Raw genomic sequence first — 17,669 nt, 5'->3', positions numbered from 1 at the left:
ACTTTAACTAGTACAGCATAGTCATAAACGATCTCACATTTGATGGTCATCAACGCTAACCAAATATTCATTTGTTGAGAAATATCTGTTCTTTGATCTAATTGTAATATGGATGTCTTGGGTGAAATATTTAACTTGGGCAGATACATCTTTTAAGTAATGTCTTAAAATACATTTTTTTTGTTTTTTTTTTTCATTTTCTTTATTTTCTTTATTATTTTCTTTATTTTCTTTATTTTCTTCTTTTTCTTCTTTTTCTTCAAACATTGAATATTCCCAACATCTATATATAAAAAAAAGGAGTTAGTGATTTTATATAAAAATATTTAATTTTTTTTTAAATGATTATATTTACTTGAAGCTTTTATCTTCATTAGTATATTCAATTTTAGTAAAATTTTTTTTGGTGCATTTCAAATTATTGGGTAATTTAACGGCTACTATATTTTCGTCACCGTTTTGTTTCCAGAAACCATTGGATATTTTTCTTTTTCTTTTTTTTGTTGGATCAACAATAATAAATTGAAGTGTACCGCCTAAATATAAAAAAGAATAAGAAAAAAATTAATATTTTATTTAATATGCAAAAGTAATAATTATATAATTACTTATTGATGAGTATAGGGAGTAGTCTTCTGATACTACCCTGACCTTTTCTCCATTTACATAGATATGGAACAAGTTGCCAATTTTGTAAAGCAAGTATAGGAGAAATGAATAGTTTGTATCAGCTGATCTATAGTCTAATGATAATGGATCATAGAAAATATTATTTTGAATCATTTTTTTTTATTTTTTTTTATTTTTTTTTTTTAATTGTTTTTTATTTAAAAGGTTTTGTTTTTATTGAATAAATAATTAATTTTTTTTCAGTATTTAAGCAAAAAAAATAAATACAAAATATAAAAATAAATAATTTTAAAAAATAAATTTAATTCAAAATTTAATTCCTTTTGATTTAAAAATAGAATTCCAAATTTGTTTTATTAAAAGAAAATATAACAGATTGGAAGGTTTTAAAATAATATTAAAGTTTGGATGATAATACCAATATCTACATGTTGAATGCAATATGGTTCATATAGTTTAAATTTGTATGTGATTATTTTGTTTTATTTTTCATTTTCGAAAAAATACTTTAAACATTTTTTTATATTTTTGAATTATAATATATTAATTTTCAATATTATATATGGCGTTATATATGATATAATAGTAAAAAATTTATTTTTAGGATCCAAATGATAAAAAAATTAAGTTGTGTGCCATTGTTAACATATTATATATATTTTTTTTTTTAAAAACCCCACCATGTTTAATTTGTTTTTATGATAAAATTGTTGTTTGTTTGAGCCAACCCCTAAACTACCCCCCCCCTAAAAAAATTAATTTGTGAAAAAAAAATTTTCTTTCCTTTTTATATTTTTATTTTTTAATAATTATATTTTTTTATAATAATGATAGAATTTTTTTAAATCTGTTAAGAGTTAAAAACAATTTTTGTAGGGGTATCTCTTAAACAACGAAAAATCATACCCTAAAATAATAATTAAAAAAAAACAATTAACATTATTATCACTAATATATTTATTATATTTTTTTAATATTAATGATCACGACAAATTTGGTAAAAAAAAAAAAAAAATTAAAAAATTAAAAAAAGGAGTTAATTATTGTTATTATTTATTTTTTAATATATGTTTTTAAGTTACTTGAATTTGAAAAAATTGTTTATGTGAAATTTTGCCTTTAATCTTAAATGATGGAAATAATGAGCTGAATATATATTTTTTAATACTAGTTTTGTATAGTTTTTTCCTAAAATTTCAATTTCTTCATCATCATCCACAGTGTTATATAACTCTTTGTATAAAAATGATAGGACTTGATCAGAAAAGCAAAGATGGCTAAAGTCTTCGATTGTTTCTAATATTAAGTTGTGTTTATTGACGGTTCTGCCATTTAAAAAGCTAACTTCTTTATAATCTGTATCTGATAAGCATTGGAGTAAGTCGACCATCATTTTGAATTTTAAAATTGTGATACCATTTTCTAAATCTATTCCTTTTAATAATAATTGAATTCTATTTAATGTTTTAATACCATTGTTTGTTGTTAATTGAATGGTATCTGTGTTGTTTGAAAGTGATTTTGAATATTCGTGGTATATTCCTGAAAAGCTTGGGTTTAATTGAATTAACTCATTTAAAATATTACTTTTAGTTCTACCAAACTCTTTATCATTACTATCGAACTCCATCACAGATGACAATGAGTACCAGCCTTTAAAATTATTTAATGTAATTAAAATTGGTTCTGAATACTCTAAATATTTTCTGAAATAATCTCTTTTTGTGTGGTAGAAATAGTCTGGGGTTTTGCCATATGGATCTTTTAAATCTGGTAATTGTTTAATATTCTCGAAAAAGAAATTTGATAAAAATGAACCGATGAAATAGTATATTTGTGGAATATCTGGATAATCTTGTAGAAAATTTGTAACACAAAGATTTAACCTTGTATACTCTACATCTAACATATTTGGTTTATCATTCGATTCAAATAGATCATAAACTCCATCAGTTTCCATGTAGTACGAAAATTTCGCATCCACTGAACCAGAGTTATTAACTTCTTCCTGTAATAGTTGTATTCTGTTATATTGAAGTCCATTTTTTAGTTGTATGGCTTCACCATTTTCTACAAAGCATGATAGTTTATATAATAAAGATAGGTTAGGATCGTGGTTTCCACGATCTATTTCACGAATTAAACATTCTTTTTTATCTACTAGGTCACCTTTAATCATAACCCTTTCATTAATTCCCAATGTTTGATATAACAAATGATATAACCCATCGATTGAACCATCAGACTTTTCATTTAAAAGTTTTATTACTTTATCCTTTTTAAAATCTAAAATATTAATAAAAATAGTTAGCATATTTAAATAATTAAAATATTTTTTTTAATAATTAAACATACCTTTTTGTTTTTTATAAAGTTGTAAATAGTAATTGTATTGTTCAAAGTTGTTTTCTTCCTGATAGTATTTACATAGTAATCCATATCCTATTTCTTTGGTTTCATCATATCCGATATTGGGGGTATTTAGTTTATTCTGTAAATATATATATCTGTAATGATTTCGATTCTTCCAAATTCTTTTTCATTATATTTTAATGTTTCTTTAGGGGCCATGCAGTCAGCAAGACCTTTAACATAACGAAGCATTGGATGTAGGGACATGCATTTGAATAATAATGACTTTTTACTAAATTTTCCATTAAATAAGGAAACCACTTGATCTTTTTGCAAATATGATGCTAGAACGAAAAGGAGATTTGAAAAAATAGTTGCTTTGGGTTCTTTTTCTTTTATATACATTTCAATGGATACTTTTTGTATATCAATTCTATTTACTTTTTTACCAACTGTTGGGACATCTATTGTTGCACTATTATTCCCTAATAAACCTGCAAGCTTTGAATAGTGTTCATAAGTAGCCAAATTTTTATTGGTACTAATAAAGTCAATCAATACATCTTGAAATTTAAGGATTTTATGTGTAGAATTATCTAACATTTCCTTTGATGGATAAAATGAGTCTATTAAATTGAGAACAGTTTGTGGATTATTTTTATAATAGTTATATGCTATGAAGGCTATTTCCTTTCTTTTGAAGAAAGAGTTTTCTATTTTTATTCCAACTAAATTTTCTTTTCTAACAACTTCAGATAGATATAAAAATGCCTCAGCAGTTCTATTGTTATTGGCAATAAGTAGAGTGATCATTTCCAAAAGAGTGAGATCTACAAAACCATTTGATTCATGTGGAAATTTAGCGGTTTCTGTTATTTCTTTACCCATTAGCGATTTGATTAAAAGAATATATAGTTCATCTATAGCCTCTATATTTTCCATGCCATTATTAAGCTCTTTAACCAAAACTTGCTCTAACGAAACATTTTCACCAGATAATAAAGAAACTTGATCTAAATTATTGGTCTTCATTAATTTGAACAGTTGATAAAAATTGTTTTTTTTTTTTGGGTCATTATTAATTATTTTTAAAATATTATTTATTTCATTATTATTTAAATTATTTTCATAAATATGTATATTCTTATTATCATTAAAATCATTTATATCTATAAAGTGTTTATGTGTTTGAAATTGTGGTGGATGTGTTTGATTTTGATTTTGTTGGAGTTGTTGATATTGTGTACAAAAAGATTTAGATAAAATTTGAAGTTTATTGTTATTAATATTATTGTTTATAAAATTATTATTTAAAAAAATATTGGGTTGTATAAAATTTTTATACTTTTTTATACTATTAAACGATCTTATCATTATTATTTGTTTTTTTTTAAAAAAAAAAAAATAATTTTTTTTTTAATCTATAAAAAAATAATTTAAGATAAATTTAAAAAAAAAAAATAATTTGGAAAAAGAAATAATATGGAAAAAATATAGAAATAAAAAAAATATCTTGATCCTTCTTAAAAAAAATTAAATCTTTACTTTTAAAGAAAAAATAAAAAAATTAAATAATATATTACTTGGATCAATTTATAATAATATATCCTCATAATTAAAAAATGAAAAAATTGATTGTATTAAATTTATTTTATTTATTTAAATAAATTGAAAAAAAGACTTTTACATTTGTATCTTACATCATAAAATTTATAAGATAAATAATAGTTTTTTAAAGTTTGTTTTGTAAAAACCATACCCAAAACTTCAATTTCTTCATCATCATCCACAGTGTTATATAACTCTTTATATAAAAATGATAGAATTTGATCAGAAAAGCAAAGATGGCTAAAGTCTTCGATTGTTTCTAATATTAAGTTGTGTTTATTGACGGTTCTGCCATTTAAAAAGCTAACTTCTTTATAATCTGTATCTGATAAGCATTGGAGTAAGTCGACCATCATTTTGAATTTTAAAATTGTGATACCATTTTCTAAATCTATTCCTTTTAATAATAATTGAATTCTATTTAATGTTTCAATACCATTGTTTGTTGTTAATTGAATGGTATCTGTGTTTTTTGAAAGTGACTTTGAATATTCGTGGTATATTCCTGAAAAGCTTGGGTTTAATTGAATTAATTCATTTAAAATATTACTTTTAGTTCTACCAAACTCTTTATCATTGATATCGAAACCCATTTCAGATGACAATGAGTACCAGCCTTTAAAATTGTCTAATGTAATTAAAATTGGTTCTGAATACTCTAAATATTTTCTGAAATAATCTCTTGTTGTAAGATAGTAATGTTTGGGAATGTTACCAAAATCATCTCTTAGTTTTGATAATTCTCTTGGAGTCTTTAAAAAGTGATTTGATAAAAATTTACCAATTGAATAATATACTTCACTATATTCTGAACATTGATAGATAAATTGATTAATACATATATTGAATCTTGCATATTGTCTATCGTAATCGGAATGAAGATCTTCAGGTACTGTTTTATCTAGTTCAAGTCCTCTATCAGTTTCCATACAGAGAGCAAATGAAGATTCGTTTAGTTGGGTAAGTATATGTTCCCTGAGTAATAAATCTGATTTGGTAAAATGTAAATCAAATAATTCTAAAGTATCACCTTCTTCTACAAATTTGGCCATTTCGTGAAATAAACCTGTTATATATGTTTTTTGCATGGTCATAGTGATCTTTATAGAGGTCATTAAACATTCCTTTTTACCCAATAATTCACCTTTTATAGAGGCCTTTTCATCTTTTCCCAAAAGATGATATAATTCGAGATATAAAGCTTCGTTACTATCTGTATTATTTAAATCATTTAAAACTGCTATTATTTTTGTTTTTTTAATTTCTAAAATAATAAAAAAAAATACCTATATTAGAATATATATGTATATGAATATATGCTTGTTTATAATGTATATACCTCTTTCTTTAGTATAAAGCTCTAAATAATGCTTTGATTTTTCAATGTTATCAAGATGATAAAATCTATATAATGAATAATAACCACCCTCTTTTGAAATAATATTTGCTGGGTTTTTGACAGTAGTGAATATATGATTAGTGAAATAAAGATCTTCGATAATTTCGATTCTTGAATATTCTTTTCCTTTGATTGTAACTTTTTGAGTTGATTCCATTCTATCGGCCAAGCATTTTAAATAATGAGCATTTGGATTTAAATTAACACATTCTGTTAATAGCGATGTAGTATCAAATGATTTACCCAACAATTGAACCTTTTGAGATCTTTCCAAATAACAAGACAAGTAGTAAAGCATACGAGAAAAATAGTTGTTTGAAATCTCTTTTCGTTCTAAATATTTATTGATGGCAATGATTTGTAGATCGACTCTATTTACTGGCTTATCGACAGTTGGTATATCGATAGTGAGATGATTGTGGGATAATGAGCTTGCTAGTCTTGAGTAGTGTTCAAAAGTAACTGAATCAGGATGGTCTTTTAAAAGACGTTGTATCTCGATAGGAAAGTCGATATTACCTCCTTGTATTAAAATTGTTTTTATTGGGTAATTTTCGTCCATTAAGTCAAATAAAGATTGTGCATCCCTATTTAGCAAATATGCAAAATAGAAAATGTTTTTTCGGGGGAAAAAACTACCATTTACAGTGATTCCTGATAAATTGTATGCCTTTACAAATTGTGAAAGTTTTAAATATGCTCTTGAATTATCTTGATCCTTTGATAAAACAAAGCACAAGTGTTCTAAAAGAGTAAGATTTACAGAACCTAATTCTCCGTTACTATTACGATACATTTGTGGAGATACCTCGGATAAATCTTTTCCCATCAAGAAATCTGCTTGAAGTAGACCTAATTCAATGGTTGCCTCCTTACCATTATCTTTATTATTTGAAATTTCCCTAATTAAAACCTGTTCTATTGATACATTTTCACCAGATAATAAAGTAACTTGATTTAAATTGTTGGCCTTCATTAGTTTGAATAATTGAAAAAAATTATTTTCTTTTTCTGGGTCATTATTAATAATTTTTAATATATTGTTAATTTCGATACTATTATTATTATCATTATTATTATTGTTTAAATAATGTTTATCATTATTATTTAAATTATTAATACTATTAGTATTTAAATTATTATTAATTTTAATTTCATCTATTGCTAAACTATTATTTATATTTTGTTGGTTTGTTTGTTGGAATTGAGTGCAATAAGATTTTTTTATAATTTGAAATCTATTATTTATTGGTGGATTATTAATGCATATTTTGGTTTGGACAAGACCATTTAATTTTTTAAAATTATTAAATAATCTGATCATTTTTTGTATACAATTAAAAAAATAAAGATATTTAAAAAAAAGAATTTTCTTTTTATTTTTTTTTCAAATTTATTAAAAAAAACTTAAAAAAAAATAAATTAAAAAAAAGGAGGAAATAAAGTGGAAAAATAATATCTTTTGTTGGTCTTAAAAGAAAAAAAAGTCTCATTATTAAAAAAAAATTTTATTTATTTAGATTAAATTTTTTTTTGGTTTATTAGTTGGTGAACCAATCTGCCAAGATGATGTTACACTCGATGATGATGAGGAAGATAATGAGGAAATAGATGATGAAAGAGATGAAATACTTCCAACTGGTACATCATTAGATAAACTACCTCCACTACTACTATTTGTGCTACTTGAACTACTTAAATTACTATTTACACTACTGGCTGCGCTCCCGATACTAATTGATTTATTACCTATAATCGTTGTTGATGGTGTTGTAGTACTATTATTTGAATTGTTTGTGGGTGTTGTGGTTGTAATGTTTGGTGATGATGACATTAATATAACAGATCCTTTTGATTTTTTAAATATAGTCGAACCACTACCGCCACCACTACTATTATTTAATGATTTTTTTAAAGTATTTGCTTGAGTTGATGATAGGGGTGATGATGATGATGATGATGATGATGATAATGTTAAAGGTTGATGACTTAATACACTAGCTATTCTATTTTTTTCACTATCCTGTCTGCTACTAACATAACCACTATTTTGATTTTGATTCTCTTTTTCTATTTCCCAAACTTTAACAGTTGAATCCCAAGAACCTGAAATGAATTTATTTAACTTTACACTATCATAACCATTGGCTAAAGAACAAATCCAATCGGTGTGGCCTCTTAAAACCTTTTGACAAAGACCGCTATTCATATCCCAAATACGAATGGTTTGATCTTGAGAGCTTGTAATCATAGTATCACCTTCATAGAGAATTTGTAAAACCTCATCCTTGTGACCCTTAAACGATTTAATTGCAAAACCAGTTTGAACATCCCAACCTTTTACATAACCATCGCCTCCACCACTAACTAGAATTTTCTTTTCGCTATCGTAGGCCAAACAATTGATACCACCAGCATGACCTGAAAAAGTTTTAATAGATTTTGGTGTATTGATATCCCACATTTTAACCATTGTATCAAAACTACCAGAGAATATAGTTTGGCCATTATTTCCAATAACTGCTTTAGTAACCCAATCATTGTGTTCACTGAATACCTGAAGTGGCTTCATATTACGAATATCCCAAAGTCTAACGGTAGTATCTGATGAAGTTGTTAAGGCCATATTGCCTGTTTCAAACATTGCAATCGATAAAATTTGACCAGTGTGGCCAGTGAATTGATTTATCTTTCTATTTGATCTAGCATCCCATGCAATCATTGTAGAATCGGTAGAACCTGTTAAAACCATATTTCCTTTCATTTCCAAACAAGAGACATCTGAACTATGCTCTTGAAGTGTTGAAGAGCAAACAAATCCATCACTACCATTATAATTCCAAATACGCAAAGTCTTATCACGAGAACCAGAAGCAAACATTGAATCGATTGATTGATCCACACCAATACAAGAAACACCTTTTTTATGGTTACTAAGACGTTGTAATAATTTACCATCATTGTAGTTCCAAACTACAATTGAACCATTAGTACAACCACCTACAATTACCTGACGTTTATTGATCATTGAAATACATTGAATTGCTGATCCACTGCCCTTTAATGTCATAACACTGTAGCCATCCTTCTTATCATACACTATTGAATCCTGTTGTTGTTGAACCAAATCAATTGAATTTAACGATAATGATAAATTTGTTGATTGTGAATTTAAAGATGTTGATAAACTACTATTTGGACTAGTATTAGTTGTATTTAAATTACCAAACGAACCATTTAAATTTGCAACTCCATTATTACTATTATTTACATTTATAGTTGAAAATTGTGGTAAACCAGTTTTGTTTGTTGAACTTGATAAAAATAATTTATTTCCATTGATAAAATCACTATTTTCATCAAATAAACCATTTCCATTTTTAATTATATTTCTTTTCATTTCAATTAGTTTTTGATAATATAACCTTGATCCATTTTTTTCAATATCGATATTTCTTTTTACTGTTGATGTAAAATATTTGATATCACCACCTACTAAATCTGAAATTGAACTGTCTTCATATAAATCTGGTATTTTAAAACTATTCTTATTATACTCTATAATATTTGAAATTTCTGAATTTTTAATCATATCATCGTTATTACTATTATATCCCTCAATAAAACTATTTGAATTTGATCCAGCACCATCTTTTTCACTATTATCATTACTATTATCATTACTATTATTATTATTTTTATTATGATCAAAATTTGAAGGATCGGCATGATATAATTTATGTACTAGCGATATTAAAGTTTGATAGTGATCATCATTGATATTACATATTACAACCATTCTACCTATAAATCTTGTAACTTCGGCAATTGATATTTTTAATCTAATCATTAAATATGAAAAAGATGAAAGACAGTTAAAGAGTACATCTTCTTCTCTTTTTGTATAATCGGCTTGTTCTTGTTGGCTCTTTAAATCATAATCGTTAAATTGATGATTATTATAGTGATCCGGTAAACTTTCAACCCTTAATTTCTTTAAACCATCTAAAAAGGATGATTCCCAGAAAAAAAGATTTTTCCATAACACCACACCTTGAAAATGTTGAAACAATGGTTCCTGTTGAGTTTGTTGTTGATTAGCACTAACCTTTCTAAAATAAACATCCTTGGTAATTTGTAAAATATTTGAAGCGGTTTTAAAATCTGCGGCATTATTACATTCGTTAAAAATCTTTTTCATAATTTCTACCAATATTAATAATCTCCAACCACTATCCAGACAATATGATTTATTATTATCTTCATTTAAATAAATTGATAATGAATTCATAAAATATTCTCTACTGTTTTTTAATTTAAATAAATCTAATAATAATTTTTGTTGTTCGAAATCTATATTTAAAATTTTTTGTTGTTGATTTTGATTTTGTTGATTACTATTTGGTGAAACATTTACTAAGAAATCATCTGAAAATATTAATTCTGTATACTTTTCAATAAATTCTTTTAATAACTCTTCATCCTCCAATTGATTAGAGTTTGTAACTGGTTCAACTTCTCCATTTAATTTTGTAAATTTTAATAATGTTGAATCTGATGATGGCGAATGTGATAATGATTCATTATTATCTGCTGTTGTTGCTGTTGTTGTTGTTGTTGTATTTAATAAAATTCTTGAAGAAGCTACTAAAATTGAACCTCTTTTAACTGGTGTATTTGAGGTTGATGATGAATTTGATGATGATGATGTTGTGGTAATATTTGTTGTAGTTGATTTTGGTGAAAATAATAAATTGTTAATATTCTCTTTTGATTGACTTTTTATTATTGATGTTGATGCTGATGATGGTACTTTAACTGATTTTAATTTATTATCATTAAAAATTATTGTTTTTAACATTAAACTCTCTCTTGAAAATTCATTTCTTTTTGAAAATAATGATTTATTTAAATCTGGGAACTGTAATCTTGGATGTGGTGGATTTGATAAAAGTGGGTTTAATTCTGAACCATCTGGTTTGGGTATTTCAATAGATTTTGAATATTGCGGGAAATTTTGACTATAATTACAAATACATGTTATAATTGATTCATAAGCATTAGCGGTAAATGGCGAAACCTCTAAATCCTCTTTATACTGTTTACAAACTAAATCAAAAAATAATGTACAATAATTATTATTTGATGTATTATTACTATTATTGTTATTTATTTCTTGTTGATTTATTGGTTGCTGTTGATCTCCATCTAAAAATGCTGTTATGGCTGATGTTTCAATTAATGTTGATAAAAAGTTTACAATTTCTGGATCTTTGTGCTTCATTAAAAATGATGATTTGTTAAATGTCAATATTGGTTTTGGATATTTTCTTAACAAATAACGATAATCGTCAATATCATAAAAAAATGATATAAAGAATCCCAGAAATGTTGCTCTAATTTTAATATTATTATCAATTTTACTATTATTAATATTACTATTATTTATACTATTACTATTATTGTTGCTATTATTATTATTAATATTATTTTCTATATCATTTGGAAATACTAAATATAATGATTCCAACTCTGGATATAATATTTTTTTAATTGATTTTTCCAATTTGTTAAAATAAATTTCTGGTAAACTATTGTTAAAACTATCTGGTTTTGAAATTATATTTTGTTTATCTAAATCAATAACTAAAATCTATAATAATTTAAAAAGAATAAAATAATTAATATTTAAATTATATAAATATAAATTTTATTTATACATACATCAGAGTAATCAATTTTTGGTAGATTTTTATGTTTAACCATACCGACTATAAAGGGTGTTGGTGCTTGTAAGAAATCGACCAATAAATCTGGTAATACCGGTATATATACATGTGGCCATATGAAAGGATATAATAAATTTAATATTGTTTCGCATGCCACTGTTAATAATGAATTAAAAGTTGAAAAAAACAAAACCTTTCTTTCTTGTAAAATTGCTGAAAACAATAATAAAACATTATTTACTCCAACCAAATTGAATAATAATGTAAATGGTATCTATATTAGCGATAAAATAAATTAAACAATTAGTATGAAAAATTGAAAAATATAAAAAAAAATTAATAAAAAACACCTACATCAGTTTGTGGAAAATTTGGTAAATTTGATAATGTATAATTTAAATTATTTGTATCAACAATCTTTGCATTTTTAATACCGATTGAATGTTTATGATTTAATGTGATAATTTCTGGTAAATTTAAATTAAAACGATATCCCAATATAGGTCTAGGTAAATCGTTAATTAGATGTGATACTATTCTTTCGATTGGTATAGTATTGCTTTCATCCATTCCATTATTTATACTGTATAAATAAATATAACATAATAATTTCTTTAAAATACTATAACATGGATATCTTGATAATAATGTTATTGAAACTGGTTTAAATAATACTTGATAATCTTCATTTTCCTATATTATTATAAAAATGAAATTGAAAGAGTGTCAATGAAATTTCTTAAAAAAAAAATTTTTAAAAAAAATTTGAAAATAAAAAAAACAAATAAATAATTTTATTAGAAAATGTTTAATAATTACCATTTTTGAATCTTCAATTTCTTTATAATATGTTAATGAAGTAGCATAAAATCTTGCACCATCTAACTCGGTTAAACAAAATGCGGATATAGTTGGTTCCTCCATTGTTTCTTTTACCCATAATCCAGATGGAAAACTGAACATCCAAATATGCTGTGGTAATACTGCATCCTCGTAGCTATGATGTGGATATCTATCTAATATTTCTGTTTGATACGGTTTATTAATGTCATTAACAACAATAGATCTACCCAATCCACACACTATAAAATAATTTATCAATCTATGATAACTAGTAAATTTTTTTGATACCAATGAACAATCATCTGTTTGCTTAATCTGCTGTTCTGATTGTTGTTTTTGTTCCTCTTCTATATTATTTCTATCTGGTGTTATAGTTGTCATTTTATTAATTATAAAAATGATTGGTGGAAACTTTTATTTTTTGCATAAAAAATTATTTTGGTAAAATAAAAAAAAAAAAAAATAAGCAAAAATAATGAAAAAATAAAAAAGAACAAAAAAAAAAAAAACTATGAAAAAACAAAAAACAAAAAACAAAAAATAAATTTAGTAATAAACAATTATAATTGTTTTTTCGTAGATATATTAATGATTGTGTTTGGTGTAAGAGGTTTATTTGAAAAAAAAATAAAAAATAAAAAAAAAGAGAAAATAAAAAATAAAATAAAAAAAAAATAAAAAAAAATATAAAAAAAAATAAAAAAAATCTTTTTTTTTTTTTTAAAAATTTTTATTTTAATTTTTTTTACAAATATTTGACACCAAATAATAAAAAAGGACAGAATCACACAAAACAGTAATAAAATAAATCAAAAAAATTTATTAAAAATATCAATAATAAAAAGTTGTGTTTTTTTTTTTTTTTTTTACAAAAAATATTTTATTTTATTAGATATTTAAATTAAAAGAATGTGTTTTTTATATTAAAGCGGTAACTTTTAATAAATCACAATCATTATACATCAATAATATAAATCAGCTGCGTGGTGTTTAATTTTTTTTTTTTATTAAAATTTGGTTGAAATTCAACCCTTTATTTTAATAAAAAATAAAATCAATAAAATCAACAAGTAAAGGCCAAGAAAAGTAAAAAGAAAGATTTAGCTAATCATTTTCAAAGTGGGTATATATCATCTATTATATTTTAAAAAAAAATATATATTAGTATAGAGAATTTTAATAATATTATTAATAAATGTATATATTTAAAAATAATAATAATATAAAATTATTTTGTCAGAAAATGAAGATTAGATTTTGTTTATAATCATAGCTTTCAGAGAGATTCCCAAAAATCATTCATCATTAAAATAATTTTAAAATTATACATATTTTTTTTATATAAACATTTTTATTTGTGTGAATATTTACCGATAGATGTTTTTAGTTATAAAAAAAAAAAAAAAAAAAAGAAAAAAAATTTTATTTAAACCATTAAAAAAAATAAATTTTTTTTTTTTTTTAAAAAAATTATTTTTTTTGTAAAAAAAGCCGAAAGTTACGTTTAGTTTTTTTTTTTATTATCAAACCAAAATTTTTAATAATAATCATATACACAATCTAAATATTTATAAATATACAAATAGTTAAATAACTAAAATTATTATTATTTATAATATTCTAAAATAGTTTTAAAATAAATTTTGTTTTTTTAATAACAAACAATAAAATAGTTTTTTTTTTTTTTAAAAAAATAGTTTTTTTACTTTCATCAGTTATAACTTTTTTTTTTTTTAAAATATTTTGTAAATAAATAATTTTTTGTAAATAAATAAATAAATATATAAATAAATAAAAATGGTTAAACCAATTAAAAGTAAAATTTAAAATAAAAAATTGGATAGAGTAATAAATAATTAATTATATAATTTTTTATTTAAAGGTAAAAAAAATAAAGAAGAGAAAAATGAAGAAATGAATACAGAGGAAATTAATACAGAGGAAGTAACAACAGGAAAAGTTGAATTAGATTTAAATCAAGTTAAAAAAGATAAACAATTTAATCCATATGCTGCAGGTGAAAAAAAAGAAACAAAAAAAGTTAAACTTACACCAAGAAAACAATTAAAGAGAAAGAAAGGTATCGAAAATGCATTAAATAGAATAGAAAAGGATCAAGTATTTTTAGAGAAAAAACAAAAGAAAATGCAAATTAAAAAGAAATGGAATTCATTATATTAAAATACTTTATAAAATAAAATGTATTTTTTTTTTAAAGGACCATTTTAAAAGTTTATTTATTTTTCATTTGCACTGTTTAAAGTTTCAGCATACCATATTTTTAAAAACAAAATAGATATTAAATACATTTATTTATTGAAAAAATAAATATTAAAACCTTTGTTTAACGTGTCAAAATATATTTTAGCTATATGTATAAAAACTTTTAAAACACAAACAAATACAAAACATTACCACAGATAAAGAGTTAGTTTGTGATATTTTGCCACGTTTGTTTATTTGGAAGTGGGGATGCAGTAGTGGTTATAGTTGTAATTTTTGGACAATTATTTTTTTTCAATAAATATATTTGAAAATCGACTATGAAACTACTAAGCATTTTTAAGTATATTCAAATGATTCTTTATCGGTATACTATATCTAAAGAATTTGAGAGTGATTGCATCTTAATATATTTTTTTAATTCTTTTCAGAAAAAATATATTCTATTGATATAGATTATTTTTATATATTTAGAGATTGGTATAATGGTTTTTTTTTTTTGTGTTTTGATGTTAAAAAATCCACATTATCAGTGAATTGCAATCAAAAAACAGCAGATGTTTTTTTTGTTATATCTTAATATATTTATTTATTTTTTATTTATTTTTAATTTAATCAATAATATCACAACATATGTAAATTTTTATATGATTTATAATTCTCTACCGCCAGATGCAAAATCTTAGAGTTCTCGTTATGGATTCCCTTATCATTCGGGTATCCATTCAAAAAAATTTAAAAAAATATTATTTCTATATCAATTTTTTTTTTATTCATTTAATTAAAATTCATTAAATTTGCCAATATATCAAAAACAACAGCACAAATTTACACATCAATATTTATTTCGTTTCAAAACCTTTTAAATTATATTCATAATATTTTCTTTTCAAAAACCTTTACAAAACCATATTATAAAAGAAATGTAGAGGTTTTTTTTTTAATCATTTCATGTTTCCTTTTTTTATCTTTTTTTTATTTTTCATTATAAAATCTTCCAGGTTATACATAAACCGAAAATTTTAAATCTTTACCAATTTTATACTATTTTATATTTCTTAAATTAATCTTCATCATTGACATGAACAAATATATTTCTGTAGTCTTTGAATCTTTATATGTTTTTAAGTATTTAAAAGATAAATTTAACCTTTTATCTTAAAACTGTCGTACAAATATTGGAATTATCAATATTACTACTGCCGTATAAGATTATACATCTTGTGTTATTAATTTGGTTTTATAAACCGAAAAAAACATTTTTGTAATATAAAAAATAAAAATAAAATAAAATAAAAAAAAATAAAAAAAAAAATAAAAATAAAAAAAAAATTCGTAAAAAATTCTTAAAAAATTTAAAAAATTTCATCAATGGCTGCTTAGTTTAGTGGCATAATACTTGTCTTGTAAACAAGGGGTCCTGAGTTCGATTCTCAGAGCAGCCATACTTTTTTACTTTTTTTTTTTAAAATTCAGAGGAAAAACAGAGGTTCATGATTTTTAGGGCTCACAAGTTTTCCCCTCCATGCCGCTCCCATTCTCACAGGTTTTCCGAATCACGAATTGACACTTTAAAAAAAAAAAAAAAAAAAAAAAAAAAACATGAATTGACGTTTGAAACTATACCATTTTTTAATTTCTAATTTTTTTCTATTCTTATAATGAACTTCTTGTTCTACTTGAGATTTTAATAAATTATCTCCTACTACATTGTATCTAAATTTTAATTTATATAGATATTATAGGGCATTCTGGGTTCTAAACCACAAACAATACTTGAGGTGTTAATTTAGTTAATTAGTTATTTGAATTTTTTATTGAACATTCTATAATCAAAAACTCATCATCCCATCTTTCCCTTTTTGCCTTTTCTTTGGATAGTTTCTCCTGCTTGTGGAAGACCTGGAGCAATACTTTAGCTTGCCAAATTCTTCCATAAATCTGATATAATTAATTTGTCACTAACAATAGATAGCGGTAAACCATAAATGCAAACTATTATCCATAAAAGATTTACTGCTTTTTAACCTTTATTTTTTTTTTCAAATATAATGATTTTAAAGAATGAAATAAATCATAATATACAAATTTTATTTTTGAAAAAAAAAAAAAAAAAAATTTATTTAAAATTTTAATAAAATTACATTTATATGGAGTTAATTAAAATTTATAATAATTACTTAATTTTTTTTAATATTTTATTTTATTAACCTTTATAATCATTTAAAATTAATTTGATTTTGATGTGGATTTTTTTTTTTATTTTTTAATTTTATCGCTGTAATACCGAAAGAAATTGCTCAATTTGTTTATCAAATTTTTTTATTTTTTTTTTTGAATTACAAAATTGTCTTTTTTATTTATTAAACAATAATTACATTTATTTAATAAATAAAAAAAACAATTTAGGTTGTGTTTAAACACTAATCTTAAAAAATTTTAATTTAATTAAAAAAAAAATTTTATAAAACTAATTCAGCCAATCTATTATTTTGAGTAACCCCACATTAAATTTTTATTTTGTTTTTTTTTAATTTTTATAGTTTATTTCATACCTCACCTTTAAAAAAAAATAATTTGTTAATTTTCTTTTTTTATTTAATAAATTTTAATTTTTTAATTTCATTTTTTTTTCTTCACTCACACTCATAGCATAATCTTTTTTTTTTTTTTGTAAATAGTAAAAAACCTTTGTTAGTATAGTCTAATTTTTATAATTTTATTTTTTTCCCCACCATATTAATTAAAAAAAAAAAAAAGTAAAATGTTTATTTCAATAATTGTAGTTATCTCAATTTGTTTATTATTATTTTTTATTATCATCAAACATGGCATCAACAACAACAACCCACCAAATCAACCACAACAACAACAATCAAAACCAA

General features: G+C 23.0%; 5 protein-coding genes across 5 annotated transcripts in view; 1 reads left to right on the top strand and 4 right to left on the bottom strand.

The window, feature by feature from the left end:
- Positions 1-824, bottom strand: part of DICPUDRAFT_97634 (uncharacterized protein) — a 1,043-nt gene extending 219 nt beyond the window's left edge. Inside the window, exons 1-3 of the mRNA XM_003287146.1 lie at positions 609-824; positions 356-536; positions 1-283 (exon numbers count right to left, since the gene is read on the bottom strand). Coding sequence (XP_003287194.1) covers positions 34-283; positions 356-536; positions 609-783 — 606 coding nt within the window. The 5' untranslated portion in view covers positions 784-824 and the 3' untranslated portion in view covers positions 1-33. The remainder of the gene's footprint in view (positions 284-355; positions 537-608) is intronic.
- Positions 825-943: 119 nt separating this feature from the next.
- DICPUDRAFT_151268 (uncharacterized protein) lies at positions 944-4,014 on the bottom strand (the record flags this gene model as incomplete). The annotated part of the gene is made up of 3 exons (XM_003287145.1): positions 944-950; positions 1,713-2,916; positions 3,276-4,014. The coding sequence occupies 3 exons, from the start codon at positions 4,012-4,014 to the stop codon at positions 944-946; spliced, it is 1,950 nt and encodes a 649-aa protein (XP_003287193.1).
- A 623-nt stretch (positions 4,015-4,637) lies between these two features.
- Positions 4,638-7,313, bottom strand: DICPUDRAFT_78053 (uncharacterized protein; the record flags this gene model as incomplete). The annotated part of the gene is made up of 2 exons (XM_003287144.1): positions 4,638-5,854; positions 5,930-7,313. The coding sequence occupies 2 exons, from the start codon at positions 7,311-7,313 to the stop codon at positions 4,638-4,640; spliced, it is 2,601 nt and encodes an 866-aa protein (XP_003287192.1).
- A 164-nt stretch (positions 7,314-7,477) lies between these two features.
- Positions 7,478-12,942, bottom strand: DICPUDRAFT_97633 (uncharacterized protein; the record flags this gene model as incomplete). Its single annotated transcript, XM_003287143.1, has 4 exons — positions 7,478-11,642; positions 11,714-11,992; positions 12,073-12,411; positions 12,538-12,942. The coding sequence occupies 4 exons, from the start codon at positions 12,940-12,942 to the stop codon at positions 7,506-7,508; spliced, it is 5,160 nt and encodes a 1,719-aa protein (XP_003287191.1). The 3' UTR covers positions 7,478-7,505.
- Positions 12,943-14,358: 1,416 nt separating this feature from the next.
- Positions 14,359-14,742, top strand: DICPUDRAFT_78051 (uncharacterized protein; the record flags this gene model as incomplete). Its single annotated transcript, XM_003287169.1, has 2 exons — positions 14,359-14,377; positions 14,444-14,742. The coding sequence occupies 2 exons, from the start codon at positions 14,359-14,361 to the stop codon at positions 14,740-14,742; spliced, it is 318 nt and encodes a 105-aa protein (XP_003287217.1).
- Positions 14,743-17,669: the final 2,927 nt, after the last annotated feature.

The sequence above is a fragment of the Dictyostelium purpureum genome, assembly GCF_000190715.1.
Source record: "Dictyostelium purpureum unplaced genomic scaffold DICPUscaffold_92, whole genome shotgun sequence".
NCBI classification, from domain to species: Eukaryota; Evosea; class Eumycetozoa; order Dictyosteliales; family Dictyosteliaceae; genus Dictyostelium; species Dictyostelium purpureum.
Note: the sequence above shows the minus strand (reverse complement) of the source record. Positions and strands in the feature narration are given on the sequence as shown.